At 35.4% G+C, this 10,849-nt stretch overlaps 1 protein-coding gene across 1 annotated transcript; it reads right to left on the bottom strand.

Annotated features, from left to right (window-relative positions):
- Window positions 1–8,975: 8,975 nt before the first annotated feature.
- LOC106004602 (olfactory receptor 14C36) lies at window positions 8,976–9,939 on the bottom strand. The gene is given in 5 exon segments (XM_013050659.2): window positions 8,976–9,103; window positions 9,106–9,141; window positions 9,144–9,402; window positions 9,405–9,716; window positions 9,718–9,939. Coding segments are annotated over 5 exon segments (957 nt in total).
- Between the last annotated feature and the right edge of the window lie 910 nt (window positions 9,940–10,849).

The raw sequence follows: 10,849 nt of genomic DNA, 5'->3' as shown, positions 1-10,849 counted from the left end.
CTGCCCTAGAGTGATAGTTTGACTTCTTCTTTGACAATTTGGATGCCTTTAATTTCCTTTTGTTCTCTGATTGCTGAGGCTAGGACTTCTAGTTCTATGTTGAATAGCAGTGGTGATAATGGACATTTCTGCCATGTTCTTGACCTTAGCAGAAAAGCTCTCAGTTTTTCTCCATTGAGAATGATATTTGCGGTGGATTTTTCATAGATTGCTTTAATAATATTGAGGTATGTGCCCTCTATCCCTACACTTTGAAGAGTTTTGATCAGGAAAGGATGCTGTACTTTGTCAAATGCTTTTTCAGCATCTATTGAGAGTATCATATGGTTCTTGTTCTTTCTTTTATTGATGTGTTGTATCACATTGATTCATTTGCAGATGTTGAACCAACCTTGCAGCCCTGGAATAAATCCCACTTGGTCATGGCTAATAATCCTTTTAATGTACTGATGAATCTAATTGGCTAGTATTTTGGTGAGGGTAATATAAAATTTAACAAAATTTGTTCTTCTAATCCATAAGCCTTTAACTTTGTTTCCCATTTCTGTTGTAATCTTCAATTAATTTCAACAGTGTTATAGCTTTCAAAGTACAGATATTCTTTTTAAAAAATATTTTATTTATTTATTTGACACAGAGAGACATCTCAAAGAGTCATAGAGGAAGACAGAGAGAGAGAGAGAGAGAGGGAAGCAGGCTCCCTGAGAAGCAGAGAGCCTGATGCAGGGCACAATCCCAGGACACTGAGATCAGAGGCTTAACCAGCTAAGCCACCCAGGAGCCCCACAGAGTACAGATATTCTACCTTTTGGTTAGGTTTATTTCAAAATATATTTTTCTTTTTTTTTTCTGTACAATAGTGTATTGGATTGATTCTTTGATTTCTCTTTTGGCTATTTCATTACTGGTGTATAGAAATAGAATATATTTCTTTATGTTGGTTTTATATACTGCAACTCTAGAATTCATGTATTAGTTCTAGGATATTTTTTTGGTGGAGTATTTTGGTTTGTCTCTATAGAGTATCATGTCATCTAGAAATGGTGATTTCTGAATGTGGTTAAAATTCCCAGTATTACTGGTGGAATTTTGATCAGAATGGCATTAAAAGTATAGATTGCTCTAGGCAGTATACACATTTTAACAATGTTTATTTTTCTGATCCAAGAGCATGGAATGGTCTTCCATCGTTTTGTGTCTTCTTCAATTTCTTTCATGAGTGTTCTGTAGTTCCTCAAGTACAGATCCTTTACCTCTTTGGTTAGGTTTATTCCCAGGTATCTTACGGTTCTTGGTGCTATTGTAAATGGAATCGATTCTCTAACTTCCCTTTCTGTATTTTCATTGTTAATGTATAAGAAAGCCACTGATTTCTGCACATTGACTTTATATCCTGTCACGTTGCTGAATTGCTGTATGAGTTCTAGTAGTTTGGGGGTGGAGTCTTTTGGGTTTTGCAAATAAAGAATCATGTCATCTGCGAAGAGAGAGAGTTTGACTTCTTCATTGCCAATTTGAATACCTTTTATTTCTCTTTGTTGTCTGATTGCTGTTGCTAGAACTTCTAATACTATGTTGAACAAGATTGGTGAAAGTGTGCGTCCTTGTCTTTTTCCTGATCTCAACAGGAAGGCTGTAAGATTTTCCCATTGAGGATGATATTAGCTGTGGGTCTTTCATAGATAGATTTGATGAGGTTCAGGAATGTTCCCTCTATCCCTATACTTTGAAGCATTTTAATCAGGAAGGGATGCTGGATTTTGTCAAATGCTTTTTCTGCATCAATTGAAAGGACCCTCTGGTTCTTCTCTCTTCTCATATTAATTTGTTCTATCACATTAATTGTTTTGTGAATGTTGAACCATCCTTGTAGCCCAGGGATGAATTACACCTGATAATGGTGGATAATCTTTTTAATGTGCTGTTGGATCCTGTTTGCTAGGATCTTGTTGAGAATCTTAGCATCCATATTCATCAGTGATATTGGTCTGAAATTCACCTTTTTGGTAGGGTCTTTGCCTCATTTGGGGATCAGGGTAATGCTGGCTTCATAGAAGAGTCTGTAAGTTTTCCTTATGCTTCAATTTTTTGAAACAGCTTCACAGAATACGTATTATTTCTTCTTTGAAAGTTTGGTAGATTTCCCCAGGGAATCCGTCAGGTCCTGGGCTCTTGTTTTCTGGGAGGTTTTTGATCATTGCTTCAATCTCCTTATTAGATATCAGTCTATTCAGGTTGTCGATATCTTCCTGGTTCAATTTTGGGAGTTTATAGTTTTCCAGGAATGCAGCCATTTCATCTAGGTTGCTAAGCTTGTTCGCATATAACTGTTGATAATAACTTCTGATGATTGTTTCTACTTCCTTGGTGTTAGTTGTGATCTCTCCCTTTTCATTCATAATTTTATGAATTTGGGATTTCTCTCTTTTCTTTTGGATTAGTGTGGCCAATGGTTTATTGATCTTATTGATTCCTTCCAAAAACCAGCTTCTAGTTTCATTGATACATTCTATTGTATCTCTGGTTTCTATGTCAGTGATCTCAGCTCTAATGATGATTTCCCTTCTTATGTGTGGAGTTGGTTTGGTTTGTTGTTGATTCTCCAGTTCTTTAAGGTGTAGAGACACCTGGTGTAATCTGGATTTTTCAACGTTTTTGAGGAAGGCTTGGATCGCTATGTATTTCCCCCTTAGGACAGTCTTTGCTGTATCCCATAGGTTTTGTACAGAAGCGTCTTCATTCTCATTGGTTTCCATGAATTGTTTCTGTTCATCTTTGATCTCCTGGTTGATCCAAGCATTCTTAAGCAAGGTGGTCTTTAGCTTCCAGGTGTTTGAGTTCCTTCTGAACTTTTCCTTGTGATTGACCTCCAGTTTCAAAGCATTGTGATCTGAGAATATGCAGGGAATAATTCCAGTCATTTTGTATCAGTTGAGTCCTGATTTGTGTCTCAGGATTTGGTCTATTCTGGAGAAGGTTCCGTGTGCACTTGAGAAGAATGAGTATTTGTTGTTTTAGGGTGGAATGTTCTGTATATATCTATGAGGTCCATCTGTTCCAATGTGTCATTCAATGCTCTTGTTTCTTTATTGATTTTCTGCTTCGATGATCTGTCTATTTTTGAGAGAGGCGTGTTAAGATTTCCTACTATTAAATGTATTCATATCAATGTGATTCTTTATATTGATTAACAGTTTTCTTAAGTAATTGGCTGCTCCAATATTGGGAGCATAGATATTCTTCCAAGAGTTGGAGCAAATAATCCTAAAATTTGTATGGAATCAGAAGAGACCCCAAATTGCTAAGGAAATGTTGAGAAACAAAAATAAAGCTGGGGGCTTCAGGTTACCTGATTTCAAGCTTTATTACAAAGCTGTGATCACCAAGACATCATGGCATTGACATTAAAACAGACACATAGACCAGTGGAACAGAGTAGAGCCCAGATATGGACCCTCAACTCTATGGTCAATTAATCTTTGAAAAACAGAAAAAAATATACAGTGGAAAAAAGACAGTCTCTTCAATAAATGGTGCTGAGAAAACTGGGCAGCTATATGTAGAAGAATGAAACTCGACCATTCTCTTACACCGTACACAAGCAAGATACTCAAAATGGATAAAAGACCTCAACGTGAGACAGGAATCCATCAGAATCCTAGAGGAGAACATAGGGAGTAATCTCTTCGATATCAGCCACAGCAGCTTCTTTCAAGATATGTCTACAAAGGCAAAAGAAACAAAAGCGAAAATAAACTTCTGGGACTTCATCAAAATCAAAAGCTTCTGCACAAAAAAGGAAACAGTAAAGAAAACAAAGAGGCAACCCATGGAATGGGAGAAGATATTTGCAAATGACAGTACAGACAAAAGGTTGATATCCAGGATTTATAATGAACTCCTCAAACTCAACATACACGAAACAGGCAAACATATCAAAAAATGGGCAGAAGATATGAACAGACACTTCTCCATCAACACATACAAATGGCTATCAGACACATGAGAAAATGTTCATCTTATCTCGCCGTCAGGGAGATTCAAATTAAAACCACATTGAGGGGCGCCTGGGTGGCTCAGTGGGTTAAGCCGCTGCCTTCGGCTCAGGTCATGATCTCAGGGTCCTGGGATCGAGTCCCGCATCCGGCTCTCTGCTCAGCAGGAAGTCTGCTTCCCTCTCTCTCTGCCTGACTCTCCATCTACTTGTGATTTCTCTCTGTCAAATAAATAAATAAAATCTTTTAAAAAAATAAAAAATAAAACCACATTGAGATTCCACCTTACATCAGTTCGAATGGCCAAAATTAACAAGACAGGAAACAACATGTGTTGGAGAGGATGTGGAGAAAGGGGAACCCTCTTACACTCTTGTTGGGAATGCAAGTTGGTGCAGCCTCTTTGGAGAACAGTTGGAGATTCCTCAAGAAATTAAATATAGAACTTCCCTATGACCCTGCCATTGCACTCCTGGGTATTTACCCCAAAGATACAAATGTAAAAAGAAGGGCCATCTGTACCCCAATGTTTATAGCAGCAATGGCCACAGTCACCAAATTATGGAAAGAACCAAGATGCCCTTCAATAGACAAATAGATAAGGAAGATGTGGTCCATATACACTATGGAGTATTATGCCTTCATCAGAAAGGATGAATACCCAACTTTTGTAGCAACATGGACAGGACTGGAAGAGATTATGCGGAGTGAAATAATTCAAGCAGAGAAAGTCAATTATCATATGGTTTCACTTATTTGTGGAGCATAACAAATAGCATGCAGGACAAGGGGTGTTAGAGAGGAGAATGGAGTTGGGAGAAATTGGAAGGGGAGGTGAACCATGAGAGACAATGGACTCTGAAAAACAATCTGAGGGGTTTGAAGTGGCGGAGGGGGGTGGGAGGTTGGGGGTACCGGTTTGTGGGTATCATGGAGAGCACAGATTGCATGGAGCACTGGGTGTAGTGAAAAAATAAGGAGTACTGTTTTTCTGAAAATAAATAAATTAATCTATAAATAAATAAATAAATAAATAAATAGAATTCCCATTATTATGTTAAATAGCTTTGGTGAGAGTGGACATCCCTGTGTTGTTCCTAACCATAAGGGAAAAGCTCATGTGGTCCCCATTGTGGATAATATCATCTGTAATTCTTTTGTATATGGACTTTATTATGTTGATGTATTTTCCCCTCTAACACTCCTTTTTGAATACCTTTATCATGAATGGATGTTCTTTCTCAAAATCTTTCTCAGAAAGCTTTCTCAAAAATTTTTACATCTATTAAAAATATAGTATGGTTCTTGTCCTTTCTTTTATTGATGTGGCATATGAAACTGATTGATTTGCATATATTAAACCACCCTTGTATCCAGGAATAAATATCTTTTGATCATAATGAATGTGTCTTGATGTTCTGTTGGATTCACTTTGCTAGTATTTTGTTGATAATTTTTGCCTCCACGTTCATCAGGGCTATTGGCCTGTCATTCTGCTTTCCAGCTGAATCTTTGTCTGGTTTTGGTATGAGGGTAATGTTGTCTTCATATAGAGTTTGGATGTTTCCTTTTTATTACTTTTTCTTTCTTTTTTCTTTTCTTTCTTTCCTTTTTTTTTTTTTTTGAATAAAGTAGAATCTGTATTAATGTTTTTAAAATGTTTGGTAGAATTTATTTGTGAAGCCATCCAGCCTCAGACTTTGTTTTGGGGGAATTTTGATTATTGATTCAATTTGTTTACTCGTTTTCAGGTTGCTCATGTTTTCTCTATTTTCCTGTCTCAGAAATCTATGAAGTTTTAAGGAAAATTTTCTGGCCAGCAGAGACTAAAGAGAATTCCTCAGTAATGGATTAATCTTTCTTAAAGGAATGTTTGCCCTTTGCCCTCAGTTCCTGTATTGTGACTTACAACCCCTTTGAATGTCCTGCTTCATAAATTTATTTGTTTTTCTGGTTCTTTGGGTCATTTGAGATATTGTATCCCTTGGTAACTTGGATCCGTATCCTTTTTGCTGTAATACAACATAACCGTTAGCTAAAGGTTTTTCAGAATTCTGTGAGTATTTCCAGCAAATTATTGAAACAGAGAATGCTTTTGGGACCCTCAAACTTTCAGTTGACATCACAAGTGAAGATGGCTTTGTGAAGTTCATATACCATGCAGGAACAGACATTTTATACAACAACAACAATGATTTTAGATTACTTGAATTTTGTGAAACTCAGGCTGAAAAGTGTACTCTGTTCCAAAGTCAGTTTATTTATTCCAAAGGAAGTAGAGAGAAAACCCGAGGACTCAGAGAGTGAAGTTGTGAGCTATTAAGATGTATTCCCAGGCCATGATATCAATTTCTAATAGATCATTTGTACAGAGAATCAACAAATAAATCAATAACATAACATGAACATCACTATAGACTAAATGTACTTAGTGATCATATATAGGACATTCCATCAAATAGCAGCAGAATATACCTTTTTTTTTTTTTTTCCTTCTCAAACACACAATAAACTCTGCCCAAGATAGATTATATTTTAGGTCAAAGAACAAGTTTTCTACCACAATGTAATAAAGCTAGAAATTAATAACAATAGAAAAATTGGAAAACCATCAATTTATGGCAATTAAATAGCATACTATTTTGCAACCAATAAGACAAAAAGAAAATCAAATTTGAAATCAGTAAAATCCCATAAAAACAAATATAACACAACATAGCAATATTTATGTGACTCAACAAAAGCAGTATTTAGAGGTAACTTTATAGTATTAACTCTGTATATGTCTAATTATCTAAGTTTAAGACTCAATGACCATTTTTTTAAAGTACAAACTGAGCCCAAAGTATTAGGAAAACCATAGAATAAAATTATGAAAGCATAAATAAATACAATAGAAAATAGGCAAACTCATATATTTCTAAACCAGGGCACTCATCTCTAAAATGTGGGAACATTATTATCAGTTACATGAGGTTGTTAAAGAGTTGATAAGATAATGAATTAAAGGCTTTGTACAACTGGTGTCACTTTATGTTACACATATTATGCTTTGGAAACTTTTGTTATGATGTGATGTCTTAGAATATATACAGTGATCATAATGCTAATAATTGCATAGACAACAGGCAGTCAGAATCTCACATTTCATCCTATGAGTCAGGAGATATAGATGATTTCTAGTACTTAATGGCATTATTGTTCATTTCCCCTTATTAAAGTGGGGGTAGGTTGCCCACTACTCACTTCAATAGCAAGTGTGACCATGTGACTTAACTGGCCAATAAAACATGAGCAGAAATGACTGGCGAGGACATAAAGAACTGGTGTGCACATTTTTACATTTTCTTCCTCCCTGTGACTGAGTCTTGACTAGGTATTCTCTTTTCCCATACTCAGCTATTTTATGTTATTTTAAAACAGAAAAGTTCTGCTATGACTCTTTTTGTTTTCATAGGTACTTCAAAATTTCTTTTTCACGTAAATGCCATATCTTTGGTACTCTTATTCTCCTTGATGTCAAAATATGTGTTTGAATCTCTTTTAAAATATACAGCTTACATTGTTTTCCATTAAAGCCTGTTTTCAAAATGCATACTTGGATTTCTTTTTAACATTTGATATATGTTTGTCTCTTTGAGAATTCCAGTTTCTTCACTGTGGATGTCAAAATCTTCCTGCAAAGTGTCCAGTAGTTACCTTAAATTATATCCAAATTTATGAAAGAACCCACAACACAATATTTTCAGGTCAGCAGTAGTCATGTGGCTTCTGAATGGAGAATGCTCCCACTTTTTCTATTTGTATTTTTTAAAGTAAATGCTTAAAACTCATTTTAGTGTGACTGAGTTCTTATTTTCAATGGCTCTGTCCAATGCATCCACTTCAGAGAGTCCCCTGATAGCCCGCATTTGGCATAGGCTATGAGCTAGAAGTAAACCTTTGTTATCTTAAGCTACTAAAACTTTCAGGTTTCTAATTCTTACAGTAATCTACCATATAAGGGCTGATATTAACAAAAAATATAAATATTTTTAGATGACAGTATCAGAAAGCAAAATAACATTATTTTTACTTCTCACTTGTCTTAATGGATGTATGGAGAAGCTGTGAGGATTAATGGGGAGAGAAAATTTGTACATTCCTTTAATCAATCTAGAAAAAATGTTTAAAGTATAAGCATGTAAATGTATCCCCAAGCCACTTGAAAATATTTTCAGCAAAGTTTTGGTCTGATGACAGGTATAATGTATCTATATTTCCCTTGCCAAATGAACAACTTGTGTAAATATTTCTGATCCTCTCATACATGACTCCATAACCCCACCAAATTCACTTCTTCTTCTTCTTTTTTTTTTTTTTTTGCTGCACTGCATCCATATATCATGATATTCAGAAGAACCTATATTTTTCATATTTACTTTTGAATGATTGTGACAATTTCTTCTATAATACTGTTTAATACTAGGTTATTAAATATTTAAATTATGAATAAATACAAAACAGAAGCTTACTATAAAATACCTCTAAGGATACATTTTTGTCTTTTTAGACTTAAATTTTTAGTGAGTGTTCTTTTTTTTAAAAGATTTTATTTATTTATTTGATAGACAAAGATCACAAGTAGGCAGAGAAACAGGCAGAGAGAGAGGAGGAAGCAGGCTCCCTGCTGAGTGGAGAGCCCAACACGGTGCTTGATCCCAGGACCCTGGGATCATGGCCTGAGCCAAAGGCAGAGACTTTAATCCACTCAGCCACCCAGATGTCCTTTAGTGAGTGTTCTTAAGTTGTCAAAACATGAATAGGGGTTTCTTATTTGTAATATTAGATCCTTTACCCAGTGACATACTCAGATAATTCAATAGTTCAGAAGGGAAATTATATTGATAAATGATATATTTTAATGGCATTATTTATTATTGTCAGTTATATTGATAGAATTCCAATCAATTTCTCAATTTATTGCTGAAAACATGACTTTTAAAGTATAATGAGCCTCAGCAATTTCCTATATGTTTCCTGAATAAACATTCTCCTCATTTTATTAATGGAATATTTCATTTGTTCATTTCTAAGACTGTAGATAATAGGGTTGAAGAGTGAAGTGTTATGGAATAGAAGACAGAAAGGACCATGTCCTGGATAGTGGACTATAAGATGGCCTCAGGTATACATAAAATTCTGACACCACAAGGATGTGAGGGACAGAAGTATTTTTTTTTTTGTCTGCTCCACTTGGAAATGTGAGAATGGTAGAAAATATGTGAATGTAAGACCTGATGATGAAAATGAAACAGTGACCACCAATCCCCAGATCAGAGGCAATGATCACTATCTCATTACTAAATGTATCAGAGCAGGAGAACTTTATCAGTGAGGTGATATTACAAAGCATAACAAAACAAAACAAAACTGATGGATGGCATTAGGAAGACAGAAGGGCAGCAGGAATGTGTTGCCAGTGTGCACATCCTCATATATGAGACCACTGAGTATGGAAGCCAGAGTCATTTGGATGTAGATTTGAGGGTTCATGATCATAGGGTAGTGAAGTGGTTTGCAGATTGCCACATGGCAGTCATGGACCATGATAATCAGAAACAGAAGCTCCACATATACAAAGAAAACCACTAGGAAGTCCTGAGCTCCACACTCAGCCTTTGAAATGGTGCTGCTGTCAAGCAGGGAATTGATGCATGAGTTAGGAACTGTTAGGAACTGTTACAGAAATGTAGCAGGCATCCAAGATGGACAGATTCCTGAGGAAGAAATACATGGGTGTGTGAAGACTCCTGTCAAGGTTGGCGACAGTAACAGTGATAATGTTTCCCATCAGAGTGACTACATACATCAGAGAGAAGGTTATGGCATGCAAAATCCATAATTCCCACACATCAGAAAACCCCATGAGGAGAAATCCCATCATGATGGTGGAATTTAACATTTGTGGGTAATGCACTTTTTACCTGCAATGTAAGAAGTGAAATCCAGAGCTCATGAAGAATCAAATTATGCAAATATCATTCTTAAATAGTTTAGTCTTGACCCCTACCTAGTTCTAATCTATATTGAAACCCCTAATTTTTAAAAAATTCTTTTTTATTTTTTTATAAACATATAATGTTTATTATTAGGCCCACGGGTGCTGGTCTGTGAATCGCCAGGTTTACACACTTCACAGCACTCCCCAGTGCACATACCCTCCCCAATGTCCATAACCCCAGAAGCCCCTAATATTTTTGAAAGAAAATTAAGTGGTCTTCCTTTAGTCTATGGGGTATTATTATTTTTTCCCTTATAGTATTTTATTTCAACAATAGCAATGAAGTGACAATTACAACTTACAATAAACATATACAACTTCAATCCATATTTCTATACACTTCCATTGGAGGATGCACATTTCTCATGATCAGTTATGTATAAATATAGACATGGATTACATAAATAAAGTTGCATTTGAATGAAATTTTGGAGATAATGCTGTTGAACACTAGATAATTAGAATAAATATTTTTGTTGTTTTAGTCTTACACTTTTATTTGAGGGTATGGACAATATGGGATAAAATGATTTTTTTCTGCAACTAATGTTCTATGCAAATAGTGAAAAATTATCTTCTGTTCCTATGACAAAATATTGATATCATTTGTAACCTTACTTACTCTAATATCTCAAATGGAGTATAAACTCATAAGCTGATACATTTACTTACACTGATTTATTCCTAATTTTTTGGTTACATTTTTATACTTCAAATTTTTTTTTTCTGGTTCATTTATCTCTGCTCTTAAAGAGCGAATGAAAGAGCCAAGTATTATTATTTCCTGAGTGCCTCTTGAACTTTCCCCTAA

Source organism: Mustela putorius, unplaced genomic scaffold (assembly GCF_011764305.1).
Source record: "Mustela putorius furo isolate JIRA1106 unplaced genomic scaffold, ASM1176430v1.1 tig00003923_pilon_pilon_pilon, whole genome shotgun sequence".
Lineage (NCBI taxonomy): Eukaryota > Metazoa > Chordata > Mammalia > Carnivora > Mustelidae > Mustela > Mustela putorius.
The sequence above is the reverse complement of the archived record's forward strand: the minus strand, read 5'-3'. Positions and strand labels throughout refer to the sequence as shown.